At 35.8% G+C, this 27,508-nt stretch overlaps 1 protein-coding gene across 1 annotated transcript in view; it reads right to left on the reverse strand.

Moving 5' to 3' along the window:
- Nucleotides 1–27,508, reverse strand: part of LOC309620323 (testis-expressed protein 11-like) — a 156,824-nt gene that overhangs the window by 92,694 nt on the left and 36,622 nt on the right. The window contains exon 4 of the mRNA XM_082376470.1: nucleotides 6,437–6,539. Coding sequence (XP_082232596.1) covers nucleotides 6,437–6,539 — 103 coding nt within the window. The remainder of the gene's footprint in view (nucleotides 1–6,436; nucleotides 6,540–27,508) is intronic.

The following is a 27,508-nucleotide window of genomic DNA, read 5'->3' on the forward strand; positions in this document are numbered from 1 at the left end:
GCTACCTACAAGAAACACACTTTAAATATAAAGCCAAAATTGGTTAAAAGAAAATGATGGGATAATATATACTATAGTAGAGGTAATCAAAAGAAAGCCGGAGGGGTTATATTAATATCAGACAAAATAGATTTCAGAGCAAAGATTATTACCAGTGGTAGTAGGTTATTTCATGATGATAAAGGAATCAATTCATTATGAGGACATAATCCTAAATGTTTATGCATCCAATGACAAAATTTCAAAATACAAGAAGCAAAAACTGATAGAACTACGAGGAGTAATGAACAAATCCATAATTATTGTCAAAGATTTCAATAACCTCTCTCAAATAACTGACAAGAGAAGTAGACAGAAAATCAGCAAGGATATTTAACACTATTAATCAACTTGACCTGACTGACATTTATAGAACACTTGACCTTACACCAGGAAAATACACATTCCTCTCTGGTGCACATGGAACATTTACCAAGAAAGAGAATATTCTGAGCCATATAAAAAGCATCAACATATTTTAAAAGATTCAAGTCATACAAACTTATGATCTTACACTAAAACAGAATTAAATTAAATTAATAAAAAAGTTCTCTGGAAATCTGCAAATGTTTTGAAAATAAATAGCATACTTCTAAATAATCCATGGGTTTACACTGGAGTCAGAAGTCATATTGGAAAGTATTCTGAACTGAATTAAAATGAAAACACGATATATCAAAATTTGTGGATTGTCACTAAAGCAATACTTAGAAGGTAATTTATAGCATTAACTGTTTATGTTAAACCAGAATAAAGGTCTTAAATCAATGACTTCAGCTTTCACCTTTGGAAACTAGAAAAGAAAAGAGCAAATGAAACTCAAAGTAAGTAGAAGAATGGAAATGATAAAGATCAGAACATTAATAAATGAAATAGAAAACAGAAAAAAAACAATAGAGAAAAATTAATGAATCCAAAAGCTGGTTCTTTGAGAGCAATAAAATTGATCAACTTGTAGCCACTCTGACAGGGAGAAAAAGAGAGAAGACACAAATTACGAATATGAGGAATGAGAAAGGTGACATCACTAAAGATTTTACAGATGTCAAAAGGATAATATGGATGATACAATGAATGACTTTAGGCCAATAATTTCAACAACTTAAATGAAACAGACAAATTTCTTGAAAGACACAAACTACCAAAGCTCAGTTTGGAAATAATAGATAACCTGAAGAAACCTATTGTCTATTAAAGAAATTGAGTTTATAATTAAAAACCTTCTCATAAAGAAAACTCCAGCCCCAGATGGCTTCATTTGTGAACTCTAGCAAACATTTAATAAAGAAATAATACCAACCGAGCAACACAAATTCTTCTAGAAGATGGAAAAAGAGGGTGTATTTTCCAATTCATTCTATGTAGTAAGCATTACCCTAATTGCAAAACCAAAAACATTACAGGAAAATTAGAGAGCAGTATCGCTCATGGACACAGGTAAAAATATTCTTAAACAAACTGTTAGCAAATCAAATCTAATATTATATTTTAAAAAAGAACATATCATGACTAAGTGGAGCTTATCCCAGGAATGCAGCATTGGTTTATCTGTTGAAAAAAATCAATATAACTGACCATATTAACAAACTTTAAAAAAAAATTGATCATTTCATTTCCAAATGTTTTCTCCCATTCTGAGGATTGTCTTTTTGTTTTGTTTATGGTTTCCTTTGCTGTGCAAAAGCTTTTAAGTTTAATTAGGTCCCAGTTGTTCATTTTTGTTTTTTACTTTCATTACTCTAGGAGGTGGATCGAAAAAGATGTTACTGTGAGTTATGTCAAAGAGTGTTCTGCCTATGTTTTACTCTAGGAGTTTTATAGTATCCAGCCTTATATTTAGGTCTTTAATCCATTTTGAGTTTATTTTTCTGTATGGTGTTAGGGAGTGTTCTAATTTCATTCTTTTACATATAGCTGTCCAGTTTTCCCAGCACCACTTACTGAAGAGACTGTCTTTTCTCCATTGTATATTCTTGCCTACTTTGTCATAGATTAGGTGACCATAGGTGTGTGGGTTTATCTCTGGACTTTCTATCCTGTTCCACTGATGTGTATTTCTGTTTCTGTGCCAGTACAAATTAATCTCTCCAAAAGATACAAACAGCTCATGCAGCTCAATATCAAAAAAAACCAACCCAGTCAAAAAATGGGCAGAAGATCTAAATAAACATTTCTCCAAAGAAGACATACAGATGGCTAAAAAGCACATGAAAGGATGCTCAACATCACTAATTATTAGAGAAATGCAAATCAAAACTACAGTGAGAAAAAAAAAAACAAAAAAAAAAACCAAAAACTACAGTGAGGTATCACCTCACACTGGTCAGAATGGCCATCATCAAAAAATCTACAAACTATAAATGCTGGAGAGGGTGTGGAGAAAAGGGAACCCTCCTCCTACACTCTTGGTGGGAATGTAAACTGGTACAGCCACTATGGAGGACAGTATGCAGGTTCCTTAAAAAACTAAAAATAGAGCTACCATATGATCCAGCAATCTCACTCCTGGGCATATATCTGTAGAAAACCATAATTCGAAAAGATACATGCACCCCAATGTTCACTGCAGCACTATTTACAACAGCCAGGACATGGAAGCAACCTAAATGTCCATCAACAGAGGAATGGATAAAGAAGATATGGTACATATATACAATGGAATATTACTCAGCCATAAAAAAGAATGAAATAATTCCATTGGCAGCAACATGGATGGACCTAGAGATTGTCATACTGAATGAAGTAAGTAAAAGACAAATATCATATGATATCGCTTCTATGTGGAATCTAAAAAAAAAAGGTTACAAATGAACTTATCTACAAAACCGAAATAGAGTTACAGATGTAGAAAACACACTTATGGTTCGGGGGTGGGGGGGAGGGGTAAATTGGAAGACTGGGATTGACATACACACACTACTATATATAAAATAGATAACTAGTAAGGACCTGCTGTATAGCACAGGGAACTCTACTCAATACTCTGTAATGGCCTATATGGGAAAAGAATCTAAAAAAGAGTGGATATATGTATAACAGGTTCACTTTGCTGTACACCTGAAACTAACACAACATTGTAAATCAACTGTACTCCAAAAACATTTTTAAAAACTTGATCATTTCAACAGATGTAGAAAAATCATATGACCAAATTCAACATCCATTCCTGATTAAAAACTCCCTGGAAACTGGAAACAGAAGGGAACTTCCTCAACCTGATAAAAGGTTATCTATGAAAAACCTACAGCTAACATCATACTTAATAATTGAAAACTGGATGCTTTCCCTCTAAAATCAGGAAAAAGTCAAGGATGTCTGCTTTTTACCAGTTGTACTGGAGATTCTAACAAGTACAATAAGGCATGAAAAACTGTACCCAGATTGGACAGGAAGTAGTAAAATTGTCTTTATTCACAGACAACATAATCATCTACAAGAAAGCTATTGGAACTAATAAGTGAGTTTAGCAAGTCTGTAGGATACAAGATCAATATACAAAAGTCAATTGTATTTCTACATACTAGCGATGAACAATCAGAAACTGAAGGATTTTTAAAAATGCCATTTGAAATAGCATAAAATATGGTCTACTTAGCGATAAATCTGACAAAAGGTGCACAAGACTTATATGTTGAAAGATAGAAAAGATTGCTGAGAGAAATTAAAGACCTAAATATAACTTGTTCACAGACTGGAAGATGTCAATTCTCTCCAAACTGATCTATAGAGTCAGTGTAATCCCAATCAATATTTACTTTTGTAGAAACTGAAAAACTTATTTAAAATTCACAGATATACAAAGGACTTAGAATAGCCCAAACAATTTGAAAGAGAAGAATAAAGTTGGAGGACTAACACTACATGATTTCAAATTTACTACATAGCTACATTAATCAAGACAGTGTGGGAATGGGGTAAAGAGGAGTAGTTCAGTGGAACAGAATGAAGAGTCCAGAAAGAGACCCATGCACATATGACAACTGATTTTCTTTAAAGGTACAAAGGCAATCAGTTGGGAAAGGACAGAATTTTTAAATAAATGAAGCTGGAATGATTAGGTAACCATGTGCAAAAAAAATGAACTTCAATCCATACCTTAAGTCAAATATAAAAAATTAATGCAAAATGGATCACAGAACTACCCACAAACTTAAACCTAAAACTGTAAAATTTCTTGAAGAAAACACAGGGAAAATTTTTTGTGACCACGGATTAGGTAAAGATTTCTTAGATACAATACCAAAAAAACAATCCATAAAAGAAGAAAAAAGATAAATTAGACTTCATCAAACTTGTCATGAAATGCACTGGTAAGAAAATAAAAATTTGTAAAACACATATCTGATAAATAACTTGTGTCTAGAATATATAAAGAACTTCGAAACTCAATAAGAACACAGAGTTCCTTATAGAAAACTGGGCAAAAGATTTGTACAAACACTCCACCAAAGAAGATATATGGATGTCAAATATTGGACACTACGGAAATGCTAATTATAATCACAGTACTATATCTCTACCTCATTATTAGAATGGCTAAAGAAATTTTTCAATGGACAATTCCAAGTGCTGGTAAGGCTGTAGATCAACTGGAACTTTCATACATAGCTAGTTAGAACATAAAACTGTATAGCCACTTTAGAAAAGAGTTCAGCAGTTTCTAACAAAGTTAAACATATACTTACAACCAAGCAAACCCATTCCTCGATATTTACCCTAGAGAAGTGAAATCTTGTCATCACACAAAATTTGTAAACAGATGTTTATAGCACCTTTATTTATAATCACCCAAACTGGAAACCATCCAAATATCCTTCAACTGGTAAATGTATAAATTTTGGTACATCCATACTTATGAAATACTACTTAGCAATAAAAAAGAACAAACTATGGGAACACACAACAGTATGAATGAGTTTCAAATGTATTATGCTAAGTGAAAGAAGGCTCAAAAAGCTTCATACTGTATGATTCCATTTATATGACATTCTGGAAAAGGCAAAATTATAGGGATCGAAATGAGATTAGTAGGAATCAGGGCTGGAAGTGGTGGGAAGGAGTGACAGCAAAGGGGCCTGAGTTAATTTTTTGTTCTGTATCTTGATTGTGGTGCTGGTTACATGACTGTAAGCAACTGTCAAAACTCATAGAATTACTAATATAAATAAACCTTATAAAATCATACACTAAACAAGAGTAAATTTTATTGTATGTATTTTCAGTAAACATGACTAAAAAGTGGACACAGATAACTGGGGAAGAAATGAAAATATTGAGCTAATGCTATGCTTAAAAAGTAAAATAATTTTATTTTAATAGAATGTTAAAAAAAAAAGCCTTAATAGGAAATCTGGTTGTGTGGGGTTATTTTTTTTGCCATTTCTACTGGCAAAAGTTTCAAGTTTTTCTATACTTCAGCATAATATATCAAGAAAAACAAATGCCCAGAAGTCTCTAGTGAAAACCCTGATGATGGACATAACAGCAATATTAACCTTGATAAAGAGCTGATTCCAATTTGTTACTCCTTAATTAATATACAGATATACTTTACTACCGTGGAACATTTCTTTTTCAAAGCAGAATAAACCATCTTTCCTTTTCTTACAGAGTGAATAACAGACTCCACTGCACATTTAGTAGGTATTCACAAATAGTTGCTTAATTGGACTAGTATAAATTCTGTTTGAACCCATTAACTCAAGCTTCTCAATTTCTCTACTTGTGCCCTTCACAAAGGGCAACCAGTCTGAAGCTCAAATTGCTCCAGGATTTGCTCAGCTACCCAGAGCTGAGCAGGAATAATATCACAGCACAGGTAAATCTGTGACCAAGTCAAGATACACGTGTGTGCAGACAACTAGCTAGGAAACTACGCTTAACTTAAGGACAAAGCACTAATGGGATAAGGTTCATGTGAGCAACTGTACCACTGTCAACCCTGTGGAGAGAAACTCCATTTCAGGGCCAGATCTCTCACCAATAACTTCCCAAATAAGTGCAAACAATCAAAAGGTATCCTGGAGACTTCCATTCTCTAATGACAATTCTTAACTGACTGCATCATAATTTCTCCCTGCCCCCACAGTTTTTTAAAGTTAATTTTTAATAGGCTTGTTCAAATGACAAAGTACAAAAAAGTATACAGGAACAAGACTTTCCCCCAATTCTTGCCCCACATCTGCCTAGTTCCTACTCCTTCAATAGGCAAACCCTGTTCTTTTATTTTTATGCAACCTTCCATAGTTTCTTTTTGTATGGTTGTATCATCTTTACATAGGAAAGCTAGCATATATATTCAACTCCATTGTCTTAAAAGCTATTTTTCTCTATTATGGTCAAAGAGGATTATTCTTTGTGTTAACAGTCAAATATAACTCATAAATAACATTTATACCTCTGTCACAGTTGCCCTCTAGGACTGCAATCTTGAATACATAAAATTTAGTGAAAAGATTTGTAGGATCACGTCGTTCAGCTTCTGTCACTGCCTCTTTAGCCTGAAAAAAGAAATATTGGGTTTCTTTTACAAAGCATATAAGGAAGACCCTACCATATTTTACTAATACTATTAACATAGTCACAATGGCTGAGGGATACTCATAATGAAAAGACATGAATCTAAGAAAAATCTTTGAAGAACTGTTCTGTTAAAATGCTATGGAAATAGTGAACTCTGCTTCTGAAAATAGGGCACATTATATATGTCAAACCAACCCTCCTACTGAAAACAACCAAAAATGTTGGCTAACATTTTTTTTAAATTCCAAAAGCAAGTGACTAGTAAAGCAATTACCAAGCAGTATCTAAGGAAAAGTGAGGTCCCAGAGAAGTAAATGGAGAATTAAAGCTACTTTTTTTTTTTCCTGGTGGGCATTTGTAAACCTAGGCAAATGTTAACTTTAGTTTTAATGTACCTTACTAGGTCAGGAAAATAGACATCAAGGCTCAAGGGATCACACTCTTAGGCTAAGGGCAAACCAGAAGTAAACCCACTTTTATCCACATCCTCAGGGGACTGCAATGAAAGATAGATACCTTGGTTCTGAGAAGAATGCAACAAAATGGGGTAGGGAAAACCAGTCCCTAAAGTGTAATACAAACAGACTTTCTCATGTGTTTACAGCCCCAAATTACATTATATGGGAGGCCAAAAGATGTCAAGCTATGAATTTAGTTTTCATTGGTCCCAAACATAGGAAGAAGCAAATGTAAATCCTCTCTGGGGGAAGACACCTTCATCTTAGGCTTCAAAGTATTTCCATAAATAATTTTTCAAGAATCTTGAGTAGAAACATAAAAAAATTAAGCACAGTAGGAAACAAGACACCATAAATGAGAATCAGCAGAAACAGATTCTCAGGATGTAGATAAAAGAAGTATCAAAAACTGCCTATAAAACACCTCTGTTTTCAAAGTTTAAGGAAATAAAAGATATGCTCAAAAAGTATATAAGTAGGCTGATATTCAATAATACATATTGATACAGTTACAGTGGTTGTTTCCAGCTGGTATCCATTCTGACTATTGCCCAAGCCATATCAGTTGTTAAACACTTTGCACATCACACAAGTTTATAAGAAACAGAAACTATAAAATGTGACCTTCCTGATTTGAGCAAAAGGAACTACTTGAAATGAAAGATACAATAATCCAAATGGCAACATAATGGATAGGATTATTAATAGCAAGTTATAAGCAGATGAAGAGAAAATTAGTGAACTGAAAGATAAGACATAATAAATATGCAGCTAAAGTACAGCAGAGAGAGACTACAAACATGGTGGACAGTTAAGTAAGGATTCTATTCTTTTAGGACAATTATTAAAAGAATAGAAACAGTAATTAATTTCCACACTAGTAGAAGGGGAAAACCAGGAAGTACAAAAAAATGAGGATAGTCTTTTTGAAACAATTGGTGCTGGAACAACTGGACATCCACATGTAAAAAAGAAAAAAAATCTGAGCACAGACCTTAAACCTTTCACAAAAATTAATTCAAAAACAATTGTAAATCTAAATGTAAGACCTCAAACTACAGAACTCTTAGAGGTAACATAGGAGAAAACTAAGTGACATTTGGTTTACTGATGACTTTTTAAACAACATTGAAAGCATAATTCATGAAAGAAAAAAGAAGCTGGACTTCATTAAAATTAGAAACTTCTGCTCTGTGAAAGACACTGTTAAGAGAATGAAAAGGCAAGCCACACAATGGGAGAAAATATTTGCAAAACACATATGATAAAGGAATTAGGACACACCATTATAAAAATAAATCAAAAAGGAAAAAAGCAAGAGAGGAAGAAAGGAACTAAAAACTCAAACAATTAACAAGATGGGAATAGTAAGCCCTTAACTATCAATATTTAAATGTAAATGGACTAAACTATCCAATCAAAGACACAGAGTGGCTAAATGGATAAAAAACAAACAAAAACAAGATCCAACAATGTGCTATCTACAAGAGACTAACTTTAGCTTTAAGGACACACATAAGCTGAAAGTGAAGGGATGGAAAAAGATATTCCACGCAAATGGTAACAAAAAGAGAGCAAGAGTGGCTATTCTTACCAGACAAAATAGACTTTAGTCAAAATCGGTCACAAGAGACAAAGAAGGACACCATATAGTGACAAAGGGGTCAATTCATCAAGAGGATATAACAATTGTATATACATACACATTCAACACTAGAGCACCTAAATATTTAAAGCAAACATTAACTGAACTGAAGGGAGTAATAGAAATAAATAACAGTAGGGAACATTTCAAAACCCACTTTCAACAATACATAGGTATCCAAAAAGAAAATTAATCAATAGTGGACCTAACACTATAGACAAAATTGACCTAACAGACACATACAGAACATTCCATTCAACAGCACCAGAATATATATTCCTCTCACATACACATGGACCATATTCTAGGATAAATCATATGTTGGGCCAGAAAGCAAGCCTTAACAAATTTAAGAAGATTGTAATCATATCAAGTATCTTTTCCCACTGCAATGGCATGAAACTAGAAAAAAATAACATGAAGAAAAATGAAAAATTTACAAATGCATAGAAATTAAACAACACACTCCTGAATAATCAATGGATCAAAGAAGAAATCAAAAGGCAAATTAGAAAGTATTTTGAGAACAAAAACAACAAAGAAAACATATCAAAACTTAGGGAATGCAGCAAAGATAGTTCTAAGAAGGGAGTTTATAGCAATAAATGCCTATATTAAGAAAAGATCTCAAATAAACAACCTAACTTTAATTCTCAAGGAACTATAAAGAAAAAACTAAGCCCAAATTTAGCAGGAGGGAATTAAAGATTAGAGCAGAAATAAATGAAATAGAGACTAGAAAGATAACAGAAAAAAAATTAATGAAACTAAGTTAAACAGACAACCCACTAAGACTGAATCAGGAAGAAACAGAAAATCAGAACAGACCAATAATGAGTAAGGAGGCTGAATCAGTAATCAAAAACGGTCCAACAAAGAAAATACCAGGACCAGATGGTTTTAGGGGTGATTTATATCAAACATTTGAAGAAGAATTAATGCCAATCTTTCTCAAACTCTTCCAATTGAAGAGGGAACACACCAAAACTCATACCACGAGGCCAGCATTACCCTGATACCAAAGCCAGATAAAAACACCACAAGAAAAAAGCAACAGGCCAATACCCCCGATGAATATAGATGCAAACATTCTCAACAAAATACTAGCAAACAGAATTCTACAGCCCATTAAAAAGATCATACACCATGATCAAGTGGGATTTATTCCTGGGATGCAAAGATGGCTCAACATACACAAATCAATAAAAATAATGCATTACAGTAATAGAATGAAAGATAAAAATACTATGATTCTCTCAATAGATACAGATAAAGCATATGACAAAATTCAACACTCTTTCATAACAAAAGCTCTCAAAAAACTGGGTATAAAAGGAACATATCTCAAAATAACAAAGGCCATATGACAAAACAACAGCTAACAACATACTCAGTGGTGAAATGTGAAAGGTTTTCCTCTAAACTCAGGAACAAGACAAGGATGTTCATTCTCACGACTTCTATTCAACATAGTACTCTTTTTTAGACCTAAGTAATTTATTTTTAAATTTTGTTTTTAAGTTCTTTTTATTCAATTTAATTTTTATTTTATATTGGGGTATAGTTGATTTACAATGTGTTGTTAGTTTCAGGTGTACAGCACAGTGGTTCAATTATACATATACATATATCCATTCTTCTTCAGATTCTTTTCCCATATAGATGATCAGAGAATATTGAGTAGAGCTCCCTGTGCTATAAAGTAGGTCCTTGTTGATTATCTATTTTATATATAGTAGTGTGCATATATTAATCCCAAACTCCTAATTTATACCTTCCCCCACCTTTCCCCTTTGAAAACCATAAGTTTGTTTTCAAAGTCTGTGAGTTGGTTTCTGTTTTGTAAATAAGTTCATTTGTATCATCTTTTTAGATTCCACATATAAGTGATCTCATATGATATTTGTCTTTCTCTTAGTCCACTTAGTATGATCATCTCTAGGTCCATCCATGTTGCTGCAACATGGATGGCATTATTTCACTCTTTTTTATGGCTGAGTAATACTCCACTGTACATATGTACCACATGCCTATATCCATTCCTCTGTCGATGGACATTTAGGTTCCTTCCATGTCTTGGCTGTTGTAAATAGTGCTGCAATGAATATTGGGGTGCATGTATCTTTTCAAATTATGGTTTTCTCCAGATATATGCCCAGGAGTGGGACTGCTAGATCATATGGTAGTTCTATTTTTAGTTTTTTAAGGAAACTCCATACTGTTCTCCATAGTGGTTGTATCAATTTATATTCCCACCAAGAGTGTAGGAGTGTTCCCTTTTCTCCACACCCTCTCCATCATTTGTTGTTTGTGGCTTTTTGATGATGGCCATTCTGACAGGTGTGAGATGATACCTCATTGTACTTCTGATTTGCATTTCTCTAGTAATTAGTGATGTTGAGCATCTTTTCATGTGCTTTTTGGCCATCTGTATGTCTTCTTTGGAGAAATGTCTATTTAGGTCTTCTGCCCCTTTTTTGATTGGGTTGTCTGGTTTTTTTTTGTTATTGAGCTGCATGAGCTATTTGTACATTTTGGACATTAATCCCCTGTTGGTCACTTTGTTTGCAAATATTTTCTCCCATTCTGTGGTTGTCTTTTCATTTTGTTGATGGTTTCCTTTACTGTGCAAAAGTTTTTAAGTTTAATTAGGTCCCATTTGTTTATTTTTGTTTTTATTTTCATTACTCTAGGGGTGGATCCAAAAAGATATTGCTGCAATTTATGTCAAAGAGTGTTCTGCCTATGTTTTCCTCTAAGAGTTTTATAGTATCTGGTCTTACATTTAGATCGTTACAGTAGGTCCCCTACATACGAACAAGTTCCATTTCAAGAGCACGTTCCTAAGTCCAATTTGTTTCTAAGTCCAACAAAGTTAGCCTAGGTACCCAAGTAACAAAATCGGCTATATAGTACTGTACTGTAATAGATTTATAATACTTTCCACACAAATAATACATAAAAACAAGCAAACACAAAAAATAAAACATTTTAATCTTATAGTACACTATCCTGAAAAGTACAGTAGTACACTACAACAGCTGGCATACAAGGGCTGGCATCAAGTGAACAGGCAAAAAGAGTTACTGACTGGAGGAGGGAGGGGAGGTGGGAGATGGTAGAGCTGAAGGATCATCAGCCATAGGTGATGGAGGGCAAGCTGCAATTTCACTTATGCCTGACACTGATGGCACAGGTTCTGGTTCCTTGCTGGATTCAATTCTATCTACTCTCTTGAAAAAACAATCCAGTGATGTCTGGGTAGTAGCTCTTTTCTTCTCATCATAGATTACATGGTAGCACTGGATGGCATTCTGAATGGCTGCTGTAACCTTTGGGTACTGCTCTACGTTCGGGTCCTGTGCCTCAAAAACTAACAGTGCCTCCTCAAATAAAGAAAACCCCCTTGCCATTTCCTGCATCATTAATTTCTTTGGTTCTTCAGTTACTTTTTCTTCCTCTTGTCTCTCCTCGTCCTTTCTCTGGGCCTCCAATTCCATCAGGCCTTCATTAGTAAGCTCCTCACGCTGCACAGCAAGGAGTTCAGTGAAGCTGTCCTCTTGCAGATCTAGCTCCAGCTTCTTGCTGAGGGTCACTAAGTTGCTGAAGACCTCCTTGGACTCCTCATCCACATTCTCAAATCCACAAAAATCGTGAACAAACTGCGGCCAAAGGTTCTTCCAAACCCCATTCATGGTGACGGCCGTAACCTTACGTCAAGAAAAGTCAATGTTTTTTATGGCCTTATAGATGTTATAGCCCTTCCAAAATTGTCACAAGGTTGTTCCTGATTCATCACTAACCTTTACTGTCTGATGAAAAGTGTGACGTAAATGATATTTCTTGAAAGTCGCTATAACTCCCTGGTCCAAAGGTTGGATGAGCAATGTACTCAATAGTATTCAGTGGCAGATGCACTACTATGACGTTGGGATGAAAGTCGTCCATGAATGGGGAGTGGCCTGGAGCACTGTCGAGCAGCAAAAGAATGTTGAATGGGACGTCTTTCTCGAAGCAATATTTCTCTACCTCCACGATAAAGTGGTGGAAAAACCAGTCCTGGAAAATGGCCTGTTTAATCCAGGCTTTGGGGTTACTCTTCCACACAACAGGAAGAGAGCCCTTGGCTATGTTTTTAAGGGCTTTTGGGTTCTCTGAATGATAAACTAAGGAAGGCTTCAGCTTCAGATCACCAGAAGCATTGCCAACAAACAGAGTTAGCCTATCCTTTGCTGCTTTATAGCCGGGCATCAACTTTTCCTTCTTACTGATGTAACTTTGGTCTGGCATCCTCTTCCAGTACAGTCCTATCTCATCCACATTAAAACCCTGCTCAGGTAAATACGTGCCTTCATCAATAATTTCTCAAAGCGTTTCAGGAAATTCCCAGGCAGCACTCGCTGCCTCGCCACTTACTTTTACGTTGTGAAGGTTGGCTCTAGCCTTGAACCGATGAAACCACCCATGGCTGGTGTTAAAAGATGCTCCCTCTGATTCTTCGCCACGTTTCTTTTTCAAGTCTTTTAGGTTTCTCTTGAAGGCTTTTAGCTTTCTCTTGAATCAGCATTAAGCTGAACGGGACTCGACGCTGATGCTGATCCTGCATCCACACACTGAGAAGTTTCTCCATCTCCTCCATCACTTTTACACACTTCTTCGATATTACTGTCGACATCATCGGCACAGCGGACTTCACATGTTCCATGATCTTGTCCTTGTTCTTTAGAATTGTGCCGACGGTTGAATGACTCATGTTATAAGAACGAGCGACATCTACCATCTTTTTGCCTCGCTCCACTCTCTCAATTGTTTTCACTTTTGCTTCCATCGTTATTGCTTGGCACTTCTTAGCAGTACCAGCTACATCATTGCTGCTTTTACACTTGCTTCCAGACATCCTGGGCTTGAAATAAAAATACTGTACTACTGTACTCTATACAGCATGGTACAGTAGAGTACACAAAAGCACAACTTGTAGAGGATACACACGTGACAATGTACGCCAGACATGTGAACTAACTTAATGTGATTGGACATGCAAACACATGTTCGCATCTTTGAAAGCTGGCAACCTGAAGGTTCATATGTAAGGGACTTACTGTAATCTATTGAGTTTATTTATTTATTTATTTTTTTAATGATTTTTAAAAAAATTTTTATTTATTTATTTATTTATGGCTGTGTTGGGTCTTCGTTTCTGTGCGAGGGCTTTCTCCAGTTGCGGCAAGTGGGGGCCACTCTTCATCGCGGTGCGCGGGCCTCTCACTATCGCGGCCTCTCTTGCTGCGGAGCACAGGCTCCAGACGCACAGGCTCAGTAGTTGTGGCTCACGGGCCCAGTTGCTCCTCGGCATGTGGGATCTTCCCAGACTAGGGCTCGAACCCGTGTCCCCTGCATTGGCAGGTACACTCTCAACCACTGCGCCACCAGGGAAGCCCCTATTGAGTTTATTTTTGTGTGTGGTGTTAGAGAATGTTCTAATTTCATTCTTTTCCATGTAGCTGTACAGTTTTCCCAGCACCACTTACTGAAGAGACTGTCTTTTCTCCGTTGTATATTTTTGCCTCCTTTGTCATAGTTTAGGTGACCATAGGTGTGTGGGTTTATTTATGGGCTTTCAATCCTGTTCCATTGATCTATATTTCTATTTTTGTGCCAGTACCATATTGTCTTGATCACTGTAGCTTTGCTAGTATAGTCTAAAGTCAGGGAGCCTAATTCCTCCAGCTCCGTTTTCCTTTCTCAAGATTGCTTTGGCTATTCAGGGTCTTTTGTGTTTCCATACAAATTGTAAAATTCTTTCGTTCTAGTTCTAGTAAAAAGGCCATTGGTAATTTGATAGGGATTGCATTGAATCTGCAGATTGCTTTGGGTAGTATAGTCATTTTCACAATGTTGATTCTTCCAATCCAAGAACATGGTATATCTTTCCATCTGGTTTGTCATTTTTGATTTCTTTTATCAGTGTCTTATAGTCTTCAGAGTACAGGTCTTTTGCCTCCTTAGGTATGTTTATTCCTAGGTATTTTATTCTTATTGTTGTGATGGTAAATGGGATTGTTTCCTTAATATCTCCTTCTGAACTTTTGTTGTTAGTGCATAGAAATGCAACAGATTTCTGTGTATTAATTTTGTATTCTGCAACCTCACCGAATTCATTGATGAGCTCTAGTAGTTTTCCAGTAGCATCTTTAGGATTTTCTATGTATAGTATCATGTCATTTGCAAACAGTGATGGTTTTACTTCTTCTTTTCCGATTTGGATTCCTTTTATTTCTTTTCCTTCCCTGATTGCCATGGCTAGGACTTCCAAAACTATGAGGAATAAAAGTGGTAACAGTAGATATCCTTGTCTTGTTCCCGATCTTAGAGGAAATGCTTTCAGCTTTTTACTGTTGAGTATGATATTAGCTGTGGGTTTTTCATAAAGGCCTTTATTATGTTGAGGTAGGCTCCCTCTATGCCCACTTTCTGGAGAGTTTTTATCAAGAATTGGTGCTGGGGCTTCCCTGGTGGCGCAGTGGTGGAGAGTCTGCCTGCTAATGCAGGGGACACGGGTTCAAGCCCTGGTCTGGGAGGATCCCACATGCCGCGGAGCGGCTAGGCCCGTGAGCCACAACTACTGAGCCTGCGCGTCTGGAGCCTGTGCTCCGCAACGAGAGGCCGCAAGAGTGAGAGGCTCATGCACTGTGATGAAGAGTGGCCCCCGCTTGCCGCAACTAGAGAAAGCCCTCGCACAGAAACGAAGACCCAACACAGCCAAAAATAAATAATTAATTAATTTAAAAAAAAAACAAAAAAAGAATTGGTGTTGAATTTTGTGAAAAGCTGTTTCTGCATCTATTGAGATGATCATATGCTTTTTATTCTTCAATTTGTTAATGTGGTGTATCACACTGATTTGCAGATATTGAAAAATCCTTGTGTCCCTGGGATAAAACTCACTTGATTGGGGTGTATGATCCTTTTAATGTATTGTTGGATTCTGTTTGCTAGTATTTTGTTGAGTATTTTTGCATCTATGTTCATCAGTGATATTGGCCTATAATTTTCTTTTATTGTGGTATCTTTGTCTGGTTTTGGTATTAGGATGATGGTGGCCTCATAGAATGAGTTTGGGAGTCTTCCTTCCTCTGCAATTTTCTGGAATAACTTCAGAAGGACAGGTGTTAACTCTCCTCTAAATGTTGGATAGAATTCACCTGTGAAGCCATCTGGTCCTGGACTTTTGTTTGTTGGAAGTTTTAAAATCACAGTTTCAATTTCAGTACTTGTGACTGGTCTGTTCATATTTTCTATTTCTTCCTGGTTCAGTCTGGGAAGATTGTCCCTTTCTTAGAATTTTTCCATTTCTTCTAGGTTGTCCATTTTATTGGTGTATAGTTGCTTCTAGTAGTTGCTTATTATCCTTTGTGTTTCTGTGGCATCAGTTGTAACTTCTCGTTTTTCACTTCTAATTTTATTGATTTGAGCCCTTTCCCATTTTTTCTTGATGAGTCTGGCTAAAGGTTTATCAATTTTGTTTATCTTCTCAAAGAACAAGATTTTAGTTTCATTGATCTTTGCTACTGTTTTCTTCATCCCTATTTCATTTCTTTCTGCTCTCATCTTTATGGGTTTTTTTTCCTTCTACTAACTTTGGGTTTTGTTTGTTCCTCTTTATCTTGTTGCTTTAGGTGTAAGGTTAGGTTATTTATTTGAGATTTTTCTTGTTTCCTGTGGTAAGACTGTATTGCTATAAACTTCCCTCTTAGAACTGCTTTTGCTGCATCCCAAAGGTTTTGGATCGTCATGTTTTCATTTTCACTTGTCTCTAGGTAATTTTTTAAATTTCCTCTTTGATTTCTTCAGTGATCCATTGGTTGTTCCATAACATGTTGTTTAGCTTCCATGTGTTTGTGTTTTTTACAGTTTTTTTCTTGTAGTTGATTTCTAATCTCATAGCATTGTGCTCAGAAAAGATGCTTGATATGATTTCAATTTTCTTAAATTTACTGAGGTTTGCTTTGTGGCCCAGCATGTGATCTCTCCTGGAGAATGTCCATGTGCACTTGAGAAGAATGTGTATTCTGCTGCTTTCGGATGGAATATTCTATAAATATGAATTAAGTCCCTCTGGTCTCATGTGTCATTTAAGGCTTGTGTTTCCTTATTGATTTTCTGTCTGGATGATTTGTTCATTGACGTAAGTCCGGTGTTAATGTCCCCACTATTATTGCATTACTGTTGATTTCTCCTTTTATGGATGTTAACATTTGCCTTATATATTGAGATGTTCCTATATTGGGTGCCTATATATTTACGATTGTTATATCTTCTTCTTGGATTGATCTCTTTATCATTATGTAGTGTCCTTCTTTGTCTCCTGTAACAGTCTTTATTTTAAAGTCTATTTTGTCTTATATGAGTATTGCTACTCCAGCTTTCTTTTGATTTCCATTTCCATGGAATGACTTTTTCATCCCCTCACTATCAGTCTGTACATGTCCCTAGATCTGAAGTGGGTCTCTTGCAGACAGCATATATACAAGTCTTGTTTTTGTATCCATTCAGCCAGTCTATGTCTTTGGTTGGAGCATTTAATCCATTCACATCTAAGGTAATTATCAATATGTATGTTCTTACTGCCATTTTTTTAATTGTTTAGAATTTGTTTTTGTAAATATTTTTTCTTCTCTTCCTCTTTTGTTCTCTTCTCTTCTGATTAGATGAGTATCTTTAGAGTTGTGTTTAGATTGCTTTCTTTTTTGTGTATGTATCTATTGTATATTTTTGGTTTGTGGTTACCATGAGGTTTTGATATACCAGTATACACACACACACACACAGATTGTTTTAAGTTGCTGGTCTCTTAATTTCAAATGCATTTCCAATATCCCTCACAATTGCTGATTTTGATATCATATTTGTGTGTTGATGATTTCCTACCTTTACTGTATGTTTGCCTTTACCAGTGAGCTTTCCCTTTCATAATTTTTTTTTTCTAGTTGTGGCACTTTCTTTTCTGCCTAGAGAAGTTCCTTTAGCATTTGCTGTAAAGCTGGTTTGGTGGTGTTGAATTCTCTTAGCTTTTGCTTGTCTATAAAGCTTTTGATGTCTCCATAAAATGTGAATGAGAGCATTGCTGGGTAGAGCATTCTTGGTTGTAGGTTTGTCCCTTTCATCTCTTTAAATATATCATGCCACTCCCTTTTGGCCTGCAGAGTTTCAGCTGAAAAATCAGCATATAACCATATGAGCATTCCCTTGTATGTTATTTGTTGCTTTTTCCCTTGTTGCTTTTAATATTTCCTATTTGTGTTTAATTTTTGTCAATTTGATTAATATGTGTCTTGGCATGCTCCTCCTTGGGTTTATCCCGTATGGGACTCTCTGTGCTTCCTGGACTTGAGTGTTTCCTTTCCCATGTTAGGGAAGTTTTCAGCTATTATCACTTCAAATAGTTTCTGAGGCTCTTTCTCTCTCTCTTCTCCTTCTGGGACCCCTATAATGCGAATGTTGGTGTGTTTAGTGTTGCCCCAGAGGTCTCTTAGACTGTCCTCATTCTTTTTTTAAATTCTGTTTCACAGCAGCAATTTCCACCAATCTGTCTTCCAGCTCACTTATTCATTTTTCTGCCTCATTTATTCTGCTACTGATTCCTTCTAGTGTATTCTTCATTTCAGTTATTGTATCATTTATCTCTGTGTGTTCTTTGAATCTTATATCTTCTTGGTCTGTGCTGCCATTCTTTTCTTTTTTTTTGACACCTTTATTGGAGTATAATTGCTTTACAATGTTGTGTTAGTTTCTGCTGTATAACAAAATGAATCAGCTGTATGTATACATATATCCCCATATCCCCTCCCTCTAGTGTCTCCCTCCTACCCTCCCTATCCCACCCCTCTAGGTGGTCACAAAGCACCGAGCTGATCTCCCTGTGCCGCCATTCTTTTTCTGAGATCCTGGATCATCTTTACTATCATAACTCTGAATATTTTTTCAGGCAGATTGCCCATCTCCACTTCACTTAGTTGTTGTTCTGGGGTTTTATCTTGTTTCTTCTTCTGGAATATATTCTCTGCCGTCTAATTTTGTCCAACTTTCTGTGCTTGCGATCTCCATTTCTCAGGCTAAAGGTTTGTAGTTCCTTTTGTTTCTGGTGTTGTCTGCCGTCTGTTGAGTGAGTTTGGTCCAGGAGCTTGTGCAGGCTTCCTGGTGGGAGGGACTGGTGCCTGTCCACTGGTAGGTGGAGCTTGGTCTTGTCCCTCTGGTGGGCAGGGCCATGTCAAGGGGTGTCTTTAGAGGCAGCTGTGAGCTCAGGACAATTTTAGGCAGCCTGTCTGCTGATGGGTGAAGCTTTATTCCCACCCTGTTGGATGTTTGTCCTGAGGCATATTAGCACTGGAGCCTGCAGGCTGTAAGGTAGGGCCAGGCCTCGGTGACAAAATGGCGACCTCTGGGAGAGCTCACACCAATGAATATTCCCTGGGAACTCTTCCACCAGTGTCCCTGCCCCCACAGTGAGCCACAACCAATCCCCGCCTCCCCAGGAGACCCTCCAAGATCCGCAGGTAGGTCTGGCCCAGGCTCCTATGGAGTCACTGCTTTGCCCTGGATCCCAGTGTACATGAAACCTTCTGTGTGCCCTCTCAGAGTGGAGTCTCTGTTTCTCCCAGTCCTGTGCAGCTCCTGCACTTAAGCCCTGCTAGCCTTAAAAGCCAAATGTTCTGGGCACTCTTCCTCCCAATGCTAGACCCCCAGGCTGGGGAGCCTGATGTGGGGCTCAGAACTCTTACTCCTCTGGGAGAACCTCTGCAATATGATTATTTCCCAGTTTGTGGGTCGCCCACCCAGTAGGTATGGGATTTGATTATATAGCAAAAGTGCCCCTCCTACTATCCCACTGTGGCTTCTTCTTTGTCTCTGGATGTAGAATATCTTTTTTGGTAGGTTCCAGTTTTTCTTGTTGATGGTTGTTCAGCAGTTAGTTGTGATTTTGATGTTTTCTTGAAAGGAGGTGAGTTTTCAACATAGTACTTTAAGTCCTAACCAGAGCAATTAGGCAAAAAAGAAAAAGAAAAAGAAAAGCATCCAAATTGGAAAGGAAGAAGAAAAATTGCCTCTGTTTTCAGATGACAGGATCTTATATATAGAAAACCCTAAAGACTCCACCAAAAGAACTACTAAAATAAACAAATTCAGTGAGGTTGCAGGGTATAAAATCTACATACAAAAATCAGTTGTGTTTCTATATACTAACAATGAAATATGTTATAGAAATAAAGAAAACAATCCCATTTACAATAACATTAAAAACAATAAATTTAAAGAAACAAACTTAACCAAGGAGGTGAAATTTCTGTACACTTAAAACTACAAGAGATTGATAAAAGAAACTGAAGAAGACACCTATATATGGAAAGATACCCATCATACATCTGAAGAATTAATATTGTTAAACTGTCCATCTATCCAAAGATATCTAGATTCAATTCAAATCCTATCAAAATTCCAATGGCATATTGTACAGAAGTAGAAAAGAACCATCTTGAAATTCCTGTGGAAACACAAATGACCCAAAAAGTCAATTTTGAGAAAGACAAAGAAAGATAAAGGCATCACTGATTTCAAACTATATTACAAAGCTACAGTAATCAAAACGGTATGGTATTGGTATAAAAACAGACACATAGACAAAAGGAAAAGAATTGAGAGCCAGAAATAAACCCAGGCATAGATGGTCAATTATTTGATAAGGGAGCCCTCCGTGGGGGAAAATATTCTTCTTAATAAATGGTGTTCATCACTCCCAAAGTCATTCTATGAGGCCACCATCACCCTGATACAAAAACCAGACAAAGATGTGAAAAAAAAGAAAACTACAGGCCAGTATCACTGATGAACATAGATGCAAAAATCCTCAACCAAATACTAGCAAACAGAATCCAACAACACATTAAAAGAATCATACACCATGATGAAGTGGGGTTTATCCCAGGAATGCAAGGATTCTTCAATATACGCAAATCAGTCAATGTGATACACCATATTAACAAACTGAAGGATAAAAAACATATGATCATCTCGATAGATGCAGAAAAAGCTTTCAACAAAATTCAACACCCATTTATGATAAAAACTCTCCAGAAAGTAGGCATAGAGAGAACTTACCTCAACATAATAAAGGCAATATGACAAACCCACAGACAACATTGCTCTCAATGGTGAAAAACTGAAAGCATTTCCTCTAAGACCAGAAACAAGACAAGGTTGTCCACTCTCACCACTATTATTCAACATAGTTTTGCAAGTTTAGCCACAGCACTCAGAGAAGAAAAAGAAATAAAAGGAACCTAAATCAGAAAAGAAGAAGTAAAGCTGTCACTGTTTGCAGATGACATGATACTATACATAGAGAATCCTAAAGATGCTACCAGAAAACTACTAGAGCTAATCAATGAATTTGGTAAAGTAGCAGGATACAAAATTAATGCACAGAAATCTCTTGCACTCCTATACACTAAGGATGAAAAATATGAAAGCAAAATTAAGGAAACACTCTCATTTACCATTGCAACAAAAAGAAAAAAAATACCTAGGAATAAACCTACCTAAGGAGACAAAAGACCTGTATGCAGAAAATTATAAGACACTGATAAAAGGTATCAAAGATAATACAAACAGATGGAGAGATATACCATGTTCTTGGATTCGAAGAATCTACATTGTGAAAATGACTATACTACCCAAAGCAATCTACAGATTCAATGCAATCCCTATCAAACTACCAACGGCATTTTTCACAGAACTAGAACAAAAAATTTCACATTTTGTATGGAAACACAAAAGACCCCGAATAGCCAAAGCAATCTTGAGAAAGAAAAACGGAGCTGGAGGAATCAGACTCCAGACTTCAGATGATACTACAAAGCTACAGTAATCAAGACAGTACAGTATTGGCACAAAAACAGAAATACAGATCAATGGAACAGGATAAAAGCCCAGAGATAAACCCATGCACATATGGTCACCTTATCTTTGATAAAGGAGGCAAGAATATACAATGGAGAAAAGACAGCCTCTTCAATAAGTGGTGCTGGGAAAACTGGACAGATACATGTAAAAGAATGAAATTAGAAAACTTCCTAACACCATACACAAAAATAAACTCAAAATGGATTAAAGACCTAAATGTAAGGCCAGACACTCTCAAACTCTTAGAGGAAAACATAGGCAGAACACTCTATGACATAAACCATAGCAAGATCCTTTTTGACCCACCTCCTAGAGAAATGGAAATAAAAACAAAAATAAACAAATGGGACCTAATGAAACTTAAAAGCTTTTGCACAGCAAAGGAAACCATAAACAAGACGAAAAGACAACCCTCAGAATGGGAGAATATATTTCCAAATGAATCAATGGACAAAGGATTAATCTCCAAAATATATAAACAGCTCATGTAGCTCAATATTAAAAAAACAAACAATCCAATCCAAAAATGGGCAGAAGACCTAAATAGACATTTTTCAAAGAAGATATTCAGATTGCCAACAAACACATGAAAGGATGCTCAACATCACTAATCATTAGAGAAATGCAAATCAAAACTACAATGAGGTATCACCTCACACCAGTCAGAATGGTCATCATCAAAAAATCTACAAACAATAAATGCTGGAGAGGGTGTGGAGAAAAGGGAACCCTCTTGCACTGTTGGTGGGAATTGATACAGACACTATGGAGAACCGTATGGAGGTTCCTTAAAAAACTAAAAATAGAACTACCATACGATCCATCAGTCCCACTCCTGGGCATATACCCTGGGAAAACCATAATTCAAAAAGAGACATGTACCACAATGTTTATTGCAGTACTATTTACAACAGCCAGGGCATGGAAGCAAACTAAGTGTCCATCAAAATATGAATGGATAAGGAAGATGTGGCACATATATATAATGGAATATTGCTCAGCCATAAAAAGAAAAACAAAATTGAGTTATCTGTAGTGAGGTGGATGGACGTAGAGTTTGTCATACAGAGTGAAGTAAGTCAGAAAGAGAAAAACAAATACCGTATGGTAACACATATACATGGAATCTAAAAAAAATAAAAGGTTCTGAAGAACCTAGAGGCAGGACAGAAATAAAGATGCAGACATAGAGAATGGACTTGAGGACATGTGGAGGGGAAAGGGTAAGCTGGGATGAAGTGAGAGAGTGGCATGGACTTATAAATACTACCAAATGTAAAATAGATAGCTAGTGGGAAGGAGCTGCATAGCACAGGGAGATCAGCTCGGTGCTTTGTGACCACCTAGAGGGGTGGGATAGGGAGGGTGGGAGGAAGAAGCAAGAGGGAGGGAATATAGGAATATATGTATACATATAGCTGATTCACTTTGTTATATGGCAGAAACTAACACAACACTGTAAAGCAATTATACTCCAATAAAGGTGTTAACAAAAATGGTGTTCACTCACAAAAGAATGAAATTGGATCCCTGTCTTATACAACTCAGAAAAATTAACACAAAATGGATTAAAGATTTAAGTGTAAGAGCTGAAATTGTAAAACTCCTAGAAGAAAACATAGGGGAAAAGCTCCTTGACATTGACCTTAACAATGACTTTTTAATATAACATCAAAAGCAGAAGCAACAAAAGTGAAAGTAAACAAGTAGTACTATATCAAACTAAAAAGCATCTGCACAGCAAAAGAATCAATTAACAAAATGAAGAAGCAACCTATGGAATGGGAGAAAATATTTTTAAACTATAAATCTGATAAAGGGCTACTATCCAAAATACATAAGGAACTTGTATAACTCAATAGCAAAAACCCAAATAATCAGATTAATGAATGGGCAGAGGACCTAACAGACATTTTTCCAAAGAAGATATCCAAATGACCAACAAATACATGAAAAGATGCTCCACATCACTAATCATCAGAAAAATGAAAATCAAAACTACAATAAGGTATCATCTCACACCTGTCAGAATGGCTACTATCAAAAAGACAACAGATAACAAGTGTTAGGGAGGGTGTGGAGAAAAAAGAACTCTAGTACACTGCTGGTGGGAAGGTAAATTGGTGCAGCCACTATGAAAAAAGGTATGGAGCTTCCTCAAAAAATTAAAAATAGAGCCACACGTGATTCAGCAATTCCACGTCTGGGCATATATACAAAGGAAATGAAATCACTATCTTGAAGAGATATCTTCACCCCTATGTTCATAGCAGCGTTATTCACAATAGTCAAGACATGGAAACAACAGATGAATGGATGAAGAAAGTGTGGTATATATACAATGAAATATTCTGCCATAAAAAAAGAAGGAAATCCTGCCATCTGTGGCAACATGGATGGACCTTGAGGGCATTATGTTCAGAGAAATAAGTCAGACAGGGAAAGACAAATACTGTATGATCTCACATGTGGAATCTACAAAAAGCCGAACTCATAGAAAAAGAGAGTAGAGTGGTGGTTGCCACAGGCTGGGGGATGAAGGAAATGAACAGTTGGTCAAACGTATAAACTTCCAATTATAAAATGAATAGGTCCTGGAGATCTAATATATAGCATGGTGACTGTAGTTAACAATACTGTATTATATATTCGAATGCTGCTAAGAGAGTAGGTCTTAAGTGTTTTTCACCACAATAAAAAGGTGATGGATGTATTATCTAACTTTATTGTGGTAATCATTTCACAATATGTGTGTGTATCAAATTGGGTTGTACACCTTAAACTTATACAATATGATATGTTAATTATATTTCAATAAAGCTGGATAAAAAGAGATGCCCTTCAATAAGTGAATGGTCAAACAAACTGTAGTGATTCCTTACAATATTATTTGGTGATACAAGAAATGAACTATGAAGCCATGAAAAGACACGGAGGAATCTTAAATGCTTATTGCTAGGGGAAAGAAACCAGTCTGCAAAGGCTACATCCTCTATGTTTCCAACTATACGACATTCTGGAAAAAGCAAAACTATGGCAAAAGTAAAACAACCTGTGGTTGCCAGGAGTTCAGTGGGAGGGAACAAGGGATGAATAGGGAAGCACAGGGGATTGAAACTATTCTCTAAGATACAGTAATGGTACCCGGATAGCATTATACATTTGTCAAGACCCATAGGATGTACAATACAAAGAGCGAACCCTAATGTAATCTATGGACCTTAGTTCAAAATAAAATATCAGTATTGGCTCAATGTTTTAACAAATATACCACACTAATGCAGGATGTTAACATAGGAGAAACTGAGTATGTGCAGGGGTGGTGGTGGTAAGGAAGTATATGAGAACTCTACTTTCCACTCAGTTTTCCTATAAATCTAAAAGTAACGTCTATTAATTTTTAAAAATGTTTCTAAAGAAAGCACTAAAGGAAAGAAAGAAACAGGATGGAGGTGACAAATATAAAGCACACAGATGTATATTTAACCTCAAATTCATCAATTATCACATTAAATGTATAAGAAGTAAGTGCTCCAGCTAAAAAACAAAAATGGTCAAGACTGGGTTAAAAATATTGAACTATATGCTATTCACAACTTGCATACCTAAAACATAAGGATACAGAAAGGTTAAAAGTAAAAGGATTAAGGAAGATACACCTGGAAAATACTAATCAAAGAAAGCTAGTGTGGACGTATTAATATCAGACAGAAATGACATTAAGGCAAAAAGCAATACTAGAAATAGAGAGGATTATTTCATACCAATAAAAACTGTAATTAATGAGAATATATTACAGTGCTTAATCTGTATGCATGAAAAGTACAGTCTTAGATATATAACACAAAAAAGACAAAATTAGATGGAGAAATGCAGAAATTCATAATTTCAAGAGGACATTTTAATACTTCACCTCCGTAATTGATAGAGTAATCACACAAAATTTGGATATAGAAGATTCAAACGAAATGAACAATAAACTTTATCTATCTATCTCCCCTATAACTGCAGAGAACACATTTCTATCAAGAATACACAGAATATTTTAAAAAATGAAACATACTCATAGCAAATCTCAACCTATTTCAAAGGTCCAAGATCAATTACAATGCAATTAAAGTACAAATGAATCACCAAATAGATACCAAGAAAATCCCCATGTTTTTCAAAATTTATATATACCATTTTTACGTAATTCATGGGTTAAAGAAGAAACTATAAGAACTGAAAAATATTTTCAATAGTAAAGCAAAGATACTACATATCAAAACTTGTAAACTAGGTATGAGCAATATTCAGGGATGCTGTTAATGTTCTAATTATTCTCTGGGTAGTGGCTACATCAGTTTGTTCACTTTGTGATAATTCATTAGGCCATACACTTATAACTTGTGTGTTTTTCTCTCTATAGGTTATACATCAATAAAAATTTACTTAAAATATCATGGGCTACAGCTAAAGCAGCACTTAGATGAAAATGTATTAAATACATTAGGTAATAAATATATTTTGAGAAGAACACTGTAAATTAATAAGCTAAGGATCCATCTTAAGAAGTTAGAAAAAGACTTGCAAGATAAATCCAAAGAAAGTATAAAGAAGAAAACAATAAAGATACTAGCAAAAATTGCTGAAATATAAAGCAAACATACAATAGAAAGGATGTACAAAGCCAAAACTTTGTTCTTTCAAAATCCTAATAAAATGAACAAATCTCTGGTAAGACAACAAAAAGAGAGAAGGTAGAAGTTACCAAGAAGATATCTGAACAACTTTATGCCAATAAAGTTGAGAATTTAGACAGCATAAAAGCATTTCTAGAAAAATATAATTTACTAAAACTTAATGATTAAACAAGAACCAGAAATACTTGAATAGTCCTATAGCTATTAATGTAATTAATTAATAGTCTAAAATCTTCCCATAAAAAGTCAAATCCCAGATAGCATCACATTTTAGGGAAGAAATAATTCAAGTCCTACAAACTTTTCTAGAGAATAGAAAAAAAAGGAACGCTCTGCAACTTTTAAAAAAAATTATTATTTTTTTTGGCTGCACCACGTGGATTGCAGGGATCTTAGTTCTCCAACCAGCGATTAACCCGGGCCCTCAGCAGTGAAAGTGTGGCATCCTAACCACTGGACTGCCAGGGAATTCCCTGCAACTTATTTTTTGAGGCTAGCATAACCTTCATATCAAAATGTAACACAGACAAAATGAGAAAGAAATATTAGAGCTCAATTTCACTCACAAAGACTGATGCAAATACCCTCAACAAATACTGAAAAACAAAACCTAGTAAAATAGAAAAAGAATAATGTCATGACAGGGTTGGGTTTCTCCTGGGAATGCAAGGTTTATTTAACACTAGAAAATCCATTAATCAGGACATTAATGACATAAAGGAGAAAAAAATCATATGACCGCCTTAAAACAAATCAGAAAATCTCTCTGCAAATGAGAGACAAGGAAGGATCCTCCACTAGAGACTTCAGAGAGCGCATGACTTTGGACATCTAACCCCCAGAAGAATAAATTTCTGTTGTTTTCAGCCAACCAGCTTGTGACCTTTTGCTACAGCGGCCCTAGGAAACCAATACCTATATTTATATTTAAATAACAAAAAAACAAGAAACACCCTAAAGCAAATATCATACTTAATGGCAATTTATGGCAAATTTCCGTTTTAGATCAGGAACACCAGTTTTATTCCACATGATACTGGAAGCATTAGCCAACACAATAAGGCAAGAAATATACAAGGTATAAGGACTGAAAAGGAGGAAACATAACTGTCATTATTCACAGTTGATATAATTGGATATGCAGAAAACCCAAAAGAATTTATAAGTGAATTATTGTTAATTATTAAAAGAGTCTAGAAAGG

The sequence above is a fragment of the Balaenoptera borealis genome, assembly GCF_965194805.1.
Source record: "Balaenoptera borealis genome assembly, chromosome: X".
NCBI lineage: Eukaryota > Metazoa > Chordata > Mammalia > Artiodactyla > Balaenopteridae > Balaenoptera > Balaenoptera borealis.